The sequence below is a fragment of the Protopterus annectens genome, chromosome 17.part0 (assembly GCF_019279795.1).
Source record: "Protopterus annectens isolate FY-2018-M chromosome 17.part0, PAN1.0, whole genome shotgun sequence".
NCBI classification, from domain to species: Eukaryota; Metazoa; Chordata; order Ceratodontiformes; family Protopteridae; genus Protopterus; species Protopterus annectens.
This window is the reverse complement of record NC_056751.1, coordinates 676,680,386-676,697,516: the sequence shown is the minus strand read 5'-3', so window position 1 is coordinate 676,697,516 and position 17,131 is coordinate 676,680,386. Positions and strand designations below refer to the sequence as shown.

The 17,131-nt window shown below is 36.8% G+C and overlaps 1 protein-coding gene across 3 annotated transcripts in view; it reads left to right on the top strand.

The window, feature by feature from the left end:
* Positions 1 to 17,131, top strand: part of LOC122791248 (galanin peptides-like) — a 156,603-nt gene that overhangs the window by 11,117 nt on the left and 128,355 nt on the right. For 2 of the 3 annotated variants that reach the window (XM_044058919.1, XM_044058921.1), the window contains exon 2: positions 11,317 to 11,397. In XM_044058919.1, coding sequence (XP_043914854.1) covers positions 11,317 to 11,397 — 81 coding nt within the window. Of the gene's footprint in view, positions 1 to 11,316; positions 11,412 to 17,131 lie in introns of those variants that run through there. The other variant, XM_044058920.1, reaches the window with a different exon arrangement.

The window sequence follows — 17,131 nt, the reverse complement described above, 5'->3', positions numbered from 1 at the left end:
TACAGTATATATTTGTCCTGTTGTGGGGTTTAAATAATTTACGCCTTCATGTAAATCATTACAGCATGAGCAATTATAACATTTTCTGGTTCCTGCTGTGTTGTCTAATTTCTGAGATTTTGGTTTAAAGTCTTTATAACAAAGTTTTTGTTTTAATGTTTCTGAGTTTCTGTAGGCGTATCTTGGCCTATCTCCCACTATGCTCCTTATTTCTGGCATCGCTAGTAAGATGGGCCAATTTTTCTCTAATATCTTACACACATTACTTGTATTTAGATGTTATGAATGTATTATTTTAAATAATATGTTTTTATTAAGAGTTTATAAATGGATGTTTTATTATGTATTTTAATAGCATCTATATATATATATATATATATATATATATATATATATATTTTTTTTTAAAGTTATTTATATGTTTCTTTAAGATTTCATTGCTAAATGTTTGATAGGTTGGCTGAAACATGTGATATACTTTTATCTCCTATTTAAATGTTGAATGTGAGTAGTTGATTTGTACTGATGAAGGGTGTAGACCCGAAAGCTTTAATAAAATATTTGGTGTGTTATTAGTGTTGCTATTGATTCATTAAGCAGTGACACCATAGTTGTTTAGAAGATAAAAAAAGGAAAATAATAGAGGAAGCCAAAAAAGGGCACTAATCCCCCATCTCAGCATATCATTTTTATAAAGTCCAGTTTCATGGCGTTTTGCCTCAAGTACACATATTACTGAAAAAAATGTTTTATCATATGGTCATTTATGCAAATCGGGTACATGTGAGGAGAGAAAGAATAAAGTGAGAAATATGATAAAGATAGGAATGAAAGGGAGAAGCAAATGAGAGAGAAGAATGTGAGAAATATAAGAGAGAGATGAAAGAAAGTGAGAAGTAAAACAATGAGAGAAAAAGAAAGTGAGAAAAATGAGAAAAGGACAGAGGAGAGAAAGTGAGAAGCAAAAGAGAGAGAGAAGAAACTAGAAAAGTGTAATGCTGTAGGGGAAATTGGCATACAGATAAACAGCACAAAAAGGCACATAAAGGAAGACCCCACCAAATTAAGGAAGACAGAAAAAAAATAGAAGTAGGACCACTGCGAAAGGATGTAAGATGGCAGAAGGTCAAGATAGAATCTATAAGCAAAGATGGAAAGAACAAAGGTCTAGGAGTCCAAAAAAGGAGATAGGATGAATTTAGTCAGGGTAATGTTTAGCAATGTCAAAAAAGAATTAAAATGAAAATAGTTGAGTAGGAGACCTTTAATAAAAGGAAACGTAGAAAAAGTGTTTGGATAACAGAAGTGCAGGCTAGTTGTAGAAAGAATTAAGACATAGAATAAGGAATGCAAGAAAGAGAGTCAACAAAAACAGAGTATTGGTGTTAGTAATTCTGCAACATAAACTGGAGAGAGACAAAACAGATTAAAGGAGGAAGAGGAGTGGCAAGCAGTAAGCAAAAAGGAACAAACAGGACAGGTGGAGGAGGACAAAGAAGTGGATCAGTGCAAGCAACTAAGAGAAGCTTCTTAGGAATAAAGCAGACAACAAGTATTTCAACACTGTCTGTAAGTCACTAAATGCAAGTATAAGGGAAAGTCAAACAGAGATTGAAGAGATTGTTCAGGGAAGGCAAAGAGGTTCATTATAATGGGGGATGTCAAATTCATGGAGGCAGACTGAAATATCCCTGAAGGTAAGGTAGTAGTCAGAACAGATATTCAACATGGATGGTTTTAAGCAAAACAGACTGAATGAAATCAGTGACATACAATTCCCTGCACTCATCCTCTGCATAATGATTGAGTCATGAGAATTATATCTCGGGGTTTATGAACATGGAAAAAATGCAAAGGAAAGAAACAAAGACAATTGTCTGTGACCATTTGGGAGCAGAATATCACGAGCTAAGGCACTCATTACAAAGGTTCTTATTAGCTAACGGGATCAAGAAAGTGGAATTGTGAGAAACCATGAGAGAGGGGGGGCAAAAATAGCTAAGAAGAGTTACCAATGCACAATGAAAGAGAAAAATAGTGTGGGTCAAATGTGAAGCCTACAACAGGAGAAAAAAGAAAGACATATGGGGAATTGAGAAACAATATGGGGAGGGGTAAGTGGAAATGAGAATTATGACAAAAACAGTGCAGAAGAGGATATTCTGCTCTGTGACTGGGCAGGTTAATGAGCTGTATAGTAGAACAGAGGACTTTCTTGTTACACTGGCCCCAACAGATTATTGATGAGGTCCCAGTTTATAACTATATATATGTCCATTGTAATAGAATCTCTCCACAGTGGTTTCCGTTCGGGGATCTACTCTACAAGCTTGACGTTTCGAAACTTCGAACTGCAATTGATGAAGATCATAATATCTAAGTTTAGAAACTTTGAAATTATAATAAAAAAAAGAAAAACAAAAAAAAAAAAGAAAATGTTTTGTTTCTGCTGGGGGCAAGCTCCCCTGCACCCCCCACACCCCCTGCTAAATAAACATACCAACTCTGAGTTCAGACTATAGTGAGGAAAATGGTACAGTTTCTGTTCTGTGCTGTATGGTGATTTCCATTCAAAACGTTCGAAGTTTCAAAACGTCGATCTTATGATGTTGACCATTTGCAGTTTGAAGTTTTGAAACTTCAAGCTTGTGAAGGGAATCCCCCCTTGGTGCAGCATAATCTTCCCACATTCCAATGAGTGCTTGTTCAATCAATTGCATTTTGTTATATTATTTTAATCACGGATAATCATGGATTAACTAAAGCTGACCCGTATATGTTTTCATGTGATCTGGTTGTGAAGTTTTCACTATCCCCCCTGTAGTGAGACCATGGAGTTGGTATATATTGGTAAGGGGATTTGGAATAAAAATTCCTTACATTGATAGTTAAAGGGGATTCCACTTTCCAAAAAAATGATTTTTATTCTTCTGATTTAATGCTTTACCATTCCATTTTATTATGCAGCAAAACAGATGAAACATAACTAGACACAAGATGATTCAACGTAAACTAGATCAGCCATGCAATAAGTCACAGCCACCACCTGCTTTCCAAAAGTTACCATGTTACATTTGTTAGTAGTGAAGGCCAATGAATTAGTTTTACACCAGTATCACCCTTTCCTGTAGATATTTATTTTGTCTGAGGGTAAGTAGACAAGGATAACCAGTTTGCAAGAATCAGCAAAGCAACAGGCTAGTGTCCTCAGTCTCTGCATCTGAAAAGAATGTGCCGAAGATAAGTAGACTGAGAACTCATCACTGCAGCACGTAGCCAGTAACATCCACCAATACCAGCAGTTGACTCCCTGCCTTTACCATCTGGTACTGCTTTGTCCATCCAGTATGCTATGCATACCCTGATCAATGAGTTCACTGAGCTTTTGTAATACCCTCATAGGGGCAGTTCTAAAGGTCTTTGTAAGGTCAAGGTAAATTAGGTGTACACTTATTCCCCTCAGCCCTTGAAAAATTTATAGCAAAATTTAGTAGGCATGATCTTCCGTTAATACGTAAGTTGGTACTGGTTCATACCAAGAAGAAGAACATCACTTAAATCCCCACTAACAAGTTTATGATGATCCCATCTATAACCATGCAGAGGATATTGGTGAGACTGATGGGTTTTTAGTTTCTTGGTCAGCAGTTGTGGATATACGTCTCTGTTGCATACTGTTACCATTTTGGGGAAATACCTATGGTGAGATGGTCATTAAATAAGATGTGAATGCTGTTTACTAGATTATATTTTATAGCACTAAGGAGATTCCTTGTAATTTTGCTAGGGCTCTTAAAACTAGCCTTTTTTTACTTTAAGATTACTTCATTTCTGACCTGAGTTTAGGAGGAAATCATCTATGTCCAGTTCGAGGACACCATTGGATCTTGACAAGTTCATTGTGCTTGTCTCAGACTTCAGATAAGTCACAGAAACTGGATCAGGCTATCTGTAGATGACAAGATGGCTGGGCTGGTGATGGATGAGAAGAAAAGAAGGCAGGAATCTTGTGGAGACAGGAACACATGGTCTAAGAGTGGGAAGCATCACTTTAGCCCTTCCATGTGTATGGAAGTGCGTCTGTATAATGTTAACCGATAGCAGAATATGCATTTAGGTGAATGATATGAAAATGTTAAAAGAGGAGAAAGATTTGTTATCTTTACTGAACACCTAAATTACCAGGCAAAATGGAAAGAGTAATAGTGAAGGCAAAACAAATACTATGGAACATATGTAGGGAAGCAAAATCCAAGGCTTGGAAGATAATGCTACTTCTCAATCAGGCAATGGGAGCACCAGTGCTGGGATATTATGCAATACTGGAAGTGATATTGTGAAAGGGCGGCAAGACTACTGGAGGTGTTAAAGAAAGTGATGACTAGAAGAAGAACTGGAGGAATGGTTACCAAGGAGATAATAGGAGAGCTCGTCTTTTTGACTAGAAGATGAACTGAAGGAATGGTTACCAAGGAAATAATAGGAGAGCTCAGCTTTTTGACTAGAAGACAAATTGGAGGAAGGGTTACCAAGGAGATAATAGAAGAGCTCAGCTTTTTTTCACTCAAAAGAGGTGACACGTAGTGCTATGATATGGATATATAAGACACTGAGGTAAAAATGTGAAGGAACTATATTGTTAATGAAGGCTAGGGCAAGGAGATGGGTGTTTGAGTGCTATATGAGGTAAACTAGCCAAGATGAAAAGGTGCTTTTTACAGAGATCAATTATTAGAATGGGCATTGTAAACAAACCCAACTGAGGTTTTTACATTGGCTAAAGAAACCTTAGAGGCCAGGGACTGAAACAAAGAGTGCAGCTAGCTGTCTTAAGCTCTGGATGACAGGTCAGAGTTTGATAAGGTCATTGGTCATAGTTAAACCATTTGGATTCATATACAGGAATCTATACCTTCTTGCTTTTGAAAATTACATTTTAAGTTTAAAGACAGAACAAGTCCTTTAACTGCCTAAACCAGCTTTGACAAGTGAACGCTATTATTTAATACTTAAATGACTTGCAAATCTCACGTGAGGCGAATAGAAAGTAAAAGCAAAGGTGCATAGCAAACATCAAGGGGGTTTATATTGGATGCTCGAACATTCAAAAGTCGAGTGTCATATGCTCAACACCATATGATTGAACTTTTGAAAGTTCAAACGTTTTAACGGAAATCTCCATACAGCACAGAATGGGAAGATTTCCCTTTTCTGCACTGTAGTTCGATCTCAGAGTTGGTATATTTAAAGAGCAGGGGCTTGCCCCCCTGCTTAAAATGTTCAGGTAGGTTATTTGCATTGTTTATTTTTTTTTTTGGATGTTCGAACTTTTAAAAGTTTGATCGTATGATGTCAACCATATGAGACTCCAACTTTTAAATGTTCAAGCAACCAATACAGAGCCACATCAAGGATATATTCTCTATTATTGCTCATACCATTTTGACTTAAATATACTGCAGGACCATATCCATGATGGAGAGGAAACTCCTTAATGCCAAGCACCGCAGATAGCCACAGGCTGATAACTCTAGAAATGTAACTGGATTAGATTAAGTGGTGACTTTATTCCAACAAAACATCATGTTTGAACTGCTATGGTTTCCCCATGTGATATGAGACTATATCTGGTTACTTGCTGCAGATTAGTTTCTGGGACAGCAACAAAATAAATCAGGTAGTAGCTTGAACATGGTATGTGGATGAGAAAGTAACACTAAATATTATGAAAATGAGCCTGTCTTATGATGCTCACCTTCCTGTAGTTACTACCATCTGAACCTGCTGTTTCCTCAGCCATTATGAATTATTCTTATTAATCATTAATTCCCATTAGCTATCAGATTTCTTCCTCTGGCTGGATTGACCTATACCAGTTCCTGTAGCCCATCTCGCCAATATGTTTCCATGAGACTCACTGCCAGCCCTACAATTGTCCCTCATCTGTTTTCTTCCTGCCTGTCTTCCCCTGCTCCATTCCTCTAATGTTGATCTACATCTGCTGTGGTATGACTTGGACCTTAAATAGTCACTTTTGAATGAAAATGTTTATCCTTGGCTGTGATCACTGATTCACATAAAGACATCAAGGAAATACACTAACTATGGAAATTTAGATTTTTAGCTCTGCTTTAATGTTCAGATGTGCTTACAAATAAATTCAATCCCTCAATGACAACAGACAAATTTCGAAGTAGAGACAATTATGCTAACATTTTCACGGTGACTGGGATGAGCATACAGTGCAACACTTCATATTACATTGCTCATCTGAAAATCCATACTAAGCAGTGTAGCTTATTTCTACTATTTTTCCCTCTCCTGTTGTCATCTGTCCATTTTTTGATACTGCTTCTAGGGAAAATTACATCAAACAGAGAAAAAAAGTCTTATTCAAAATAATTATACAAGCAAGGAAATTGTGGTACAGCAGAAAAAAATCAAATCTAACATCAGAAAGAATAATATCATAGAAATTAGCCAAATACACAGATTAGCTTGCTAGCATGCATATCTAATAAGTCAGAAAAACAAGGACACCACCAGTAGATCAGGTGTACTTACTCTCATTACAATGATTCAGATTTTATTCTTCAGACTTCATAACCCTTAGACAGAATTACATCAAGAACTAATTTTCTTGCTAGAGTACTGTTTTGTAGAATATTATTTTGCTGTTGTCAGACTTGAATATGTAATCTTTCTGTCTCCTTGCTCTTTGCTCATAAGAGATGAAATTACTGCTTCAGTGTTAAGTGGTGCAAAATAGCTGTTGTGTAACTGCCTTATATTTATCCCATTTTCCAAAATGATGTAGCATCAAAGAATGCAGAGCTCAGTATGAAATGACATACTCAATTCATGTAGAGTCTGTAATTTAGCAGTTCTGTTTACTTTTACACTGCAAATGTTTCTCTGTTTAAGCCGTAATGCATTAATGTAAGGATAATAAAGAAAATGATTCTGTTAGTAATAAATGAATGAGCACGTTAAAAAAGAAGGCCTTTTCCTCTGAAGCTGTATTCATAGGTTCATAGGTTCATAGGTAGGTACTAGGCTATCGACCCTGGGGCCTGTACAAGCCCAGCCAAAAAGGTACCCTGGCTTTTGCCACCCAAGAAAATTATTTTCCTGTGCCACTGTCGAGCAGAGCCACTGTCGAGCAGAGCCACAGAGGTGATCTCCAGGGTGAATTTTCTATTTCCCATCCAATTATCAAGATTTTTCTTGAAGAGTGCTAATGAGGAGCTTTGTTTGATATAGATAGGTAGTTTTATTCAAAGACAAGTGCAATTTTTGCAACATTAGTACATCTGCACACAGGCAAACTGCTGCTCACACACCCACACACACACAAGTGCGCACACACACACACACACACACACACACACACACACACACACACACACTCACATGCACACTCAAACACAGATATGTACGCATAAAAGCAGTCTGCAAAGAAGAGGTGCAAAGTGGTCACTGAGTTTTCTAAACAGTGGATCTCTAAATGAATGCTACCCACTTTCATTTACATGTATCTATTATTTAAAGTAAGTCACTTAGCTTCCCTATGCTGTTTACGCAGTCCCAAGTAAGGGACATCTAGAGTTTACAGATGCACTAAGTTAACAGATTAAAAACAAATCTTTATTTGACAACCATCTATTGTAATCATTTAGAAATACATTGCACAACCGTCCCTTTCTCATATAGTTATCCATCAAAACCAAGGCACCATATCTAATTGATTACATTGTTAAATGCAAGAAGTAAACATATCTACCACTTTACTAATTATCCTGGAATAAACAGGAAGAAAAAGGAGAAAAAAAACATGCTTATCACAAAGAAGTGCATGCATCTTTGGTACAATGATATGAGAGCCTAGCCCTTATCATGTGGGTTAGCTTATAGGAAAAAAGCAAGGAAGGAAAGGCTGTGTTATTCTGTCCTTATTTGTCCTAGAAAATAAACATTGCTTTACATTTATTTGAATTTTTTTCTATTTCTTTCCTTCCAGTCTTTCTCTTTTTTCTTTCATTAACAATCAAAGCCCATTTGACATATCCTTAGTTATAACATTTAAGCATAGTCTTGAATGCTGCAGGCTTGCAACCTCACTGCTCACTCCAATAAGTCAGCCTGTGTTGCATTTCTCCTGCACTTTGTCCTCATAGCCAGCCATCTTCCTTCAACAGCTACATGCAGGCAGAGTCTTTCCTTTCTCCCTAGAATACAGTCCCATTTATCTTGCAGACTCAGATGTAGTATCAGATATAGCAGATGCATAGTCTGAAACCAGTTATAGACTTTTGTTCAAAATTCTGTTGTTGTAATGATCCATAGAATTAAAAAAGAATCACTTGTGATGCATTGTTTATCAGGTGTCTCACCATCATCATCCTATTTAGAATCTTACAAGACATCTTGGCATAAACATCTTTACACTGAGGCTATATCTCTGTTATGACTGAGATGAAACATGTGCGAATTATGTCTGTTGCTCAACTGAAGAATTATCCAGTGAGGGAGAGGTGTAACAAATGCAGACCTTTGCAAATTAATCTGATTACAAACTATCATTTACTCCTCCTTCAGGCAGACCTTGCTGTTCCCTAAAACAAGGCTATTCCATTGCCAAAACGGTACTAAATTACAATTGCTACTGCAAAAAGATCCATTCAGCAGAGGGCTGAAACTGCTTCAACTTGTTGCCATTACAATATCAGCAGTAAGTTCATGAAAGTAAATCTAATTATCCCCCCTCCCCCCGTTCCAGATTGAAGAAAAGACTGCATAAATAACCAAATATAGTTCTTATTGTAATATTCATCCATTCTCAATTAAAAAATACCACCACAATTGTATAATTGTATACTTGTATAATGCTACAGTATCAACAACAAGAACTACAGCTTTAATCTACAAAGTGAAAGTATTTGGACATGTAGAATTATATTCATGCTCACTGTGTAAAGAAGCTTTCTTTGATTCCTGGTATTTGTGGAAACATTTGTCAAGAAAATGTCTGGTGTTATATAACACAGTTATTTAATAAAGGTGAGACTTAGCTTTTTAAATGAGTCCAGTGTATATAATATTAAGAACCACTGTCTGATCATTGCTTTAAACCATCTGAGTGAATGAAATTTGTTCACTTTCTTTGCCAATTTTCATGTATTGCACTATTTGTAGATCAATCTCACATCACCAGACTTATTTTTACAATGCATTTCATACCTTTTAAAAGGCTTTTATTCATTCATCCGAATAAAGTGGTTTTAACTAAGTGGACTGGATTGCAGTTTTTGGGACCATTGCTCGTGGTGGCGAGTTTCTATCTTCGTTAACTGCTTGGTGGTTTTTGATTTCTAGTACAGTTGCAGTTCCTGTTTTTGTTTCGTTAGTGTTTTTTTTTCCCAAAAATTTTACATGATATATGAAAAGTTCGTATAGTCACAATAATGCAATGGAAGGACATATGAATTTTATGATTATGAATTTCAATAAGGCTAGAGTTATTTTATTGTTAATTCTATTTACAATCATCTTTTGTTATACTATATGGTGGAATGATTTTGTATTACATTTACTTATATTAACTTGCAGTCATCTGTTTATTCAGATAGTTCAGTAAAAATGTAAGAAACAGCCAACCAAGTTATAGCCTTCATGAGTAATACATTAAGCTTCCTGTAATAGAGGCCTATGGGAAATATACAAATTGCCATTGTTTCCTCTATTCAGAATTAACACTCTATTCAGGTAGTTGAAATAATTTAACCTTATGGTATAAAATGTGTATGTGTTCACTGTAGCTATGATCTAAAATGCAGATATGTTTTCTGCAGTTTTACATGCTGATAGTAGCACTTAACAGAACTTTGTTTTTTTGTCATTAACCAATAAGCAACGAACAATCAGCATTCCATGTGCTGGAATGAAGATAAATAGGCAGAACCAACTCAATAAATATGGTTAAGTAAAATATAAAGTATATGGTAAGAACTTGGGAATCACAATTACAGAAGAAAATGCTTACTCAAATTCTTCTAGTAAAAGTCTGAAATAGGAAATAATGTTCAGATGAAGATTATGTGACAAGTCTTATACTGGACTTAATCACCCCTCCGCATAAATAATTTATACATAAGGTAACATTCAAAACTACTCTTTGAATAAGCAGAATAAATAGCAGGAAAGAGTGCTATAAACTATCAAATGCAAACAATCAGATGCCTTAATTCTGAACAGTCTTCTGTGCAAAGAAATCATTCAATTTACATTTGACTAGTATGCAAACAAGTTTTCTGTGAAAGTCTTAAAATTAGCATTTATTTTCTGAGAGTGCTTATTTTTTATATGAAGTAATACAACCCAGTGTGTGTGTGTGTGTGTGTGTGTGTGTGTGTGTGTGTGTGTGTGTGTGTGTATGCCTAAGTGGTTTTCTGTAATGATACCCTCAGACTGTAATATAGCTCTTAAAGACAATTGGTGGTCCATCTATTTCTAGTGCAACTGATTTTTCCAGGTTTCATTGGCTATTTATGTCTTAAAACTTGGGCAGTTGATCTTGTAGAATGTTTTATAATTCTATTGTTGGCAGAGAAAACCAAAGACATTTATGTTATTATTGTGGAACATGAATACAGATTCCATGCTTCTAGGCAGTTCAAATAACCATATCACTGTATCAAAGTATATGAAAATATTGTTCAGAATTTTTTTTAAGTGTTTAACATTTACTAATGGGTCAGTGGGCTGGTCTAAGGATCATTGTAAGCTGCAGCCCAAATCATAGGCAGCAATATAAGTATGTAATTGAATTAATTGGCTCTGACAATGAGCTCTTCTAGAAACAATACAACTTATATATCTGTGCATATTAACACGCACAATTAAATTCAGGTAAAAACTGAAGAAGATATGCTGTAATATGGCAGGGCATATTAATAATGAGTAATAAATATATGCATAGAATTTTATGGCATGACCATAGCTAAATATTAGATATAGCATATAACATTAATAAGACTTCACAGCTGGATAAATAAATCATATTTATTCATTTATTTTACAATGTGGCTCCCATATGCATGCAGGAATGTGCACACGCACACACACACACACACACACACACACACACACACACACACACACACACACATGCACACACACACGCATACACACACATGAACAGTCACAAATACATGCAAAAATTTTGATGAACATCAAGACAATATTTTATACAACTGAAATATATAGAGATACATTCCCCAGATAATCTAATTGTCTTTCTTTTTTCATGCTTTTCAGATGGTGAATACAATGACGCTGCTATGTGTTTCCCTTATCCTCTGTGGAGTAGTCACAGAATGCTTCAGCCTAGCTATTATGGTAAGTATCACAAGGTAAGTCAGTAATGCCAATGCTCCAGTATGCGAGAGACACCATGTTATGCAAACAGTGTTGATTATTATCTGTACAAGTGAGAGTTTGAGAAATAAGTTAATTTACCTGTATTGTTTGGGTAAATGAATATGGCAGACTAAACTTGTGTACAATGTCTGAGAAAAATGGATGGAAAGATTATCTAAGGTATATTAGAAAGTAAAATCCATAACTATTGTCTAGAGAGTGGTACATATGTACTGATGTCAGAGCTAACAAATTGGAGTGTTGCTAATTCAGTAATTCTGAGTTTGAACCTTTCAACCCCTGTTTGAATCTTTGCTGGAGATATAATAGATGAATGTGACAAATTATCACCAAAGTTAATGCCGGCTCATTTCATGTTGCACCAATGCTCATGCTGGCTCATTTCATGTTGCACCAGAGCTCATGCTGCCTCATTTCATGTTGCACCAGAGCTCATGCTGCCTCATTTCATGTTGCACCAGAGCTCATGCCGGCTCATTTCATGTAGCACCAAAGCTCATGCCGGCTCATTTCATATACCAAAGCTCATGCTGCCTCATTTCATGTTGCACCAGAGCTCATGCTGCCTCATTTCATGTTGCACCAGAGCTCATGCCGGCTCATTTCATGTTGCACCAAAGTTCATGCCGGCTCATTTCATGTACCAAAGCTCATGCTGCCTCATTTCATGTTGCATCAGAGCTCATGTTGCCTCATTTCATGTTGCACCAGAGCTCATGCCAGCTCATTTCATGTTGCACCAAAGCTCATGCCAGCTCATTTCATGTACCAAAGCTCATGCTGCCTCATTTGATGTTGCATCAGAGCTGATGTTACCTCATTTCATGTTGCACCAAAGCTCATGCCGGCTCATTTCATGTTGCACCAAAGCTCATGCTGCCTCATTTCATGTTGAACCAAAGCTCATGCTGCCTCATTTCTTGTTGCACCAGAGCTTATGTTGCACCAGATCTTATGCCGGCTCATTTCATGTTGCACCAAAGCTTATGCTGGCTCATTTCATGTTGCACCAAAGCTCATGCTGCCTCATTTCATGTTGCACCAGAGCTCATGCTGCCTCCTTTCATGTTGCACAGAAGTACTAATGAGTATGTTCCTGCCCTTCATACCTTTAATTTATTTGTTAACTGGATACCAGAAATGCCCATTCTCAGACACTTGAGCCATAACTTAGACCAAAGTGATATGGGTAAACACAATGCATATGGATATTTTACAGAAAATATTCAATTATAATGTTCTGGAGAGATAGGAATAAGATGTAATACCAATGAAAACTCACAATGACAGCTAATAAACTCCAATTAGCCAGTGCCAAGATATCTGGATCAAACCATTGACAATGGAGCAGTCAGTCAAGAATCTTAATCAAAGAACCTCACCTTACTTATTGTCTTCTTGTTTGTCTAACTACATACAAATGGCTGCATAGAAACTATTAAAAGACTAGCAAGACGGTATTTATAAATATTTGAGTATATGAATAAGGCTGTCAAATGGGGATGTATCACATCCCAGGTTGGTAATGAAGCCACATGTTTTGTTGCTACCTGTACATTGTTGTATAATTTAGTTATAAATTCTCATTAAACCCCAGGACAACTCAAAGTTTGATATATCTCACAATGTTTCTCAGTGTTTACCTCACAACTTTAATAAAAATGGATCATAATCTGAGGGTCCATTTCCTGCTTTTAAAAATAAGCCCTATTATTCTTGCATTAAGTAATTCTAATCAGAGTGGCATTTTAAATTTCATTAGGCTGTGAAGCAGAGGCAGCAGAGGGTTGCCTCTTAGTATTTAGTTATCTGATTTCTTTCCAAGGTAGGAAGCCTTCTGAGCAGAGTCTTCATAATTCCCCTTTGTTTGCATGGAATTTGATTTGGGTCTGTAATGTCTTGTCACATTCTGACATACTGCTAAGTATTTTTAAGACCCTTTAAGTTACCCATAGGTCTGTATATAAGTGTGTGTATATATGTGTGTGTGTGTGTGTGTGTGTGTGTGTGTGTGTGTGTGTGTGTGTGTGTGTGTGTGTGTGTGTGTGTGCGTGCGTGCATCTGTGTGTGTCCTGTGTGTGTGTGTGTGTGTGTGTGTGTGTGTGTGTGTGTGTGTGTGTGTGTGTGTGTGTGTGTGTCCTGTGTGTGGGCGTCTGTGCGTGTCCTGTGTGTGTGTGTGTGTGTGTGTGTGTGTGTGTGTGTGTGTGTGTGTGTGTGTGTGTGTGTGTGTGTGTGTGTGTGTATCCAAAATTCAGTATAGTGCCTCACCTAAGTCCTGCCAAAACGTAAAAAAGAGACCAAATGCAGAAAAAATCGTGGCAGAACACAGCTTGAAGTCCAAAATGAGTTTAATAAAAGCACATAAAACTCAGACACAGAAATCTCCAGGAAGAATGAGCGCTTTCGGGTAACACCCTTCATCAGATTAACAAACATTCTCATTCTAACAGAATTTAAACACACTAACTACCAATAAAATTTGATAAAATCAGTAACAGACCCACCTATTCCTAAAGGCGGGCTTCATTGGAACATTTTCATTCAAACCTGGAGTTCTATGAGCCATAAGCTCAATTATCCATTTAGCTTCTATTAATTCAGTATGTTGTTTTATATCACCCCCCTACTGCTCAGCTTGATATTTACAATGGCTCTAAACTTAAAGAAATGTGTTGGATTTTGTTCAATGTGTTTAAACAAAGCATTATGTACATCACCATTCCTGATAGAACTAAGATGTTGTAAAATCCTGACCTTGAAAAAACAGTTGGTTTTCCCCACATAAAAACCACAGCATTGTTGACACTCTGCTAAATAAACAAGGTCTTTTGTCCTGCAGGTGGCTCTAGCCTTAAATTCAAACAGCTTACCCATGACAGGATGTATATGTGTGTGTGTGTGTGTGTGTGTGTGTGTGTGTGTGTGTGTGTGTGTGTGTATGTGCGTCTGTGTGTGTGTGTGTGTGTGTGTGTGTGTGTGTGTGTGTGTGTGTGTGTGTGTGTGTGTGTGTGTGTGTGCGTCTGTGTGCGTGTGTGTGCGTGTGTGTGCGTGTGTGTGGTGTCTGTGTGTGTCCTGTGTGTGGGGGGGTGTCTGTGTGTGTGTGTGTGTGTGTGTGTGTGTGTGTGTGTGTGTGTCCTGTAAGTGACTGATGTCCTGTGCAGTACTACTTCTTAGGTACCTGTTTGCTGTGGACATAGTGAAGTTCTGAGCTTGTTATTTAATTCATGCTTTAATTGCAGGTCACTTAATTGTTCCAGAGTCTGCAAACTGCACACTTAAATAGAAGAATTTCACTTTATTAAAGCTTGCAAATAAATGTATGCATTCTATCAAGTGGGCAATGGATTACTGGTACCATATGCAGTTTTATATATATAGTTGGTGTCTTAACCATTTGTTGGGTTTATATCAATCCAGTGAAAAAGACATTGGTTGAAATGCAATGAAACAGAAAGATTATATAGACTTCCCTATCCACTGAAACAAGGAATATATAAATAATAATAGCAACAACAATAATAATAAAAGGCAATGTCTGTACTGCTTCCTGCAACCCCACCTCTCCACATTTCTAATTATGCAATGCTGGATTGTTGTTTTTCAAAAAACAAGCATGCTGATTGGACAACCCAGCCAGCATGCATTTTGTAAATCGACCATATACCAATATAAAACAGTACGGCTGCTAAAGTACAATTTAATGTCTAGACTTTTCAATTGGATTTTACTACAGAGGGACATCAAAACTGAAGAAAAATCAGGTATATTCTCAAAGATAAAGAAACATACCTGATTTTTCTTCTCTTTCTGTGTTGTCCCTCCTTAAATCTCAGCAGAATCTCTTACTTCTCAACTGTCCAGATCTTTACAGAATGACCAGATTTTTTTTTTTTTTTTTTGCAAACTAGTATAGTTGCAATCATTAAACAATGAATTAACAGGTGAGTCATTCCCCCACAGACCACAAAAGCATTACGTAGGCAATATAACAGCACTAATGTGCTGTGCAAGTGTGGGAATGTAACTCCCTTGCACTTATGCAGTACATCAGAAATACAGACGAATGGGAAACAATGCAGAGAAACAACACAGTGCTGTTACACAAAGATATTATTTAAGAAAGATAAACAATTTCTTTCGTAAATAATGTTATTGTATAATAGCAATAACCCACTCGTGAATATGGGTATATCAGGATTTACCCATAGTTGGCTTTGTTTAAACTCTGGCTTCTGCCTTGTGATCAAACCACTCCAGCCGTGGGTAAATCCCTTTATACACATCAAACCACTCCAGCCGTGGGTAAATCCCTCCATACCCATATCCCTTGTGAGTTATCACTTAAATATACTAACTCTGAGATTGCACAACAGTGTGATAAATTCAAATAGCCTTGTTCTCTGTTTGGCAATCTCACCATACATAAGAAAAGCACAACTACAACAAATGCAAAATGTCACACAGCACCAATACACAAAAGCACAGCTTCAGTCCATAGCAAATGGACTGCCTCCCACATAACTGCATCCATAAAAAAAAATCAAGCAACAGTGGTGTAGCGAAAAAGCTTTCTTATGACACCTATTCACGAAACTCAGATTGATGAGAGTAGACAATACCCAAAAGTTGTCACAAGAAAGCATTCCTATGCACATGTGGAACCCCATTTATTTGAAAGAATGATCACATCTTATGCTGTAAGAAAAATTGGTGTTTGACATTTGTGAGTTGTTTGACTACTGGTCAGCTGAGAGAAGTTTTGCATTTCAGTACTTATATGTCTCTTTACTTCAGGTGGTTGTGTTATGTTAGCAAGCTTTTCAGTCAAACAGCAAATACAGAGAATAACATGAAGCTGTTATGGTGATAAGACGTTTGTGCTGTGCCAAGGTCGTTAAACAGGTTCATTCATCTCACTGTCATTGTCACCAATACTTGGTGTTAATAAAGCCCATCTGCAGAGTGCTATGGTCTGTTTCACATGTCACCCTTCCTTTCTGATGGAACAACTTGTCACTGAAAGTGGCCATTCATGTAGTCATGAAAGCATTAAACAAGCAAAAGTTTAATAAATTGGGACATGGTGCTCTGTTTCTCCTGTACATGCATACTTACTGTAACAACCACATTTCAAAAATACAATACTGTAGTATTTGGAAACTGCTCTACATCATTGCACAGAATTATTCAACTATTTACCATGTAGTGTGTTAGACCCTTTCCCAAAAATGTTACCTTCTCATAAGTCCAAAAATTAAGTAATCTGCTAGCAGTCCTAGTGTGAGTATGAATGCCATTCATTTTATTGCAGTACCAGCACAAAATAGTAACAAATATTTAACCCTTTCAGCTTTAACTCTCTACAGTTATTATAACATTGTTCCTTCTGTTTGGCAATCTCACCATACATAAAAAAATATTCATTCACATGTTTGCTCCAACAAAAATAAGGAATTCAATATGTTAGGTGCATGTAAACAACTACCTTAGTGAATTTTGTTGTGGATTCTGACTAGGGGCACTAGATAGGCATTGTTTCATCCTGCTGAGTGCCTAAATCCAGTAAGTGATGGGGTGGCAGGTCAGCTTTTTCTGGATGGGGCTGACAGACTTAATAGACTCATGGGGGGCACAAGAATTTACATTGAATCAACAATGCCACTGCAGTATTAAAATTATTGTGAATTTCAAC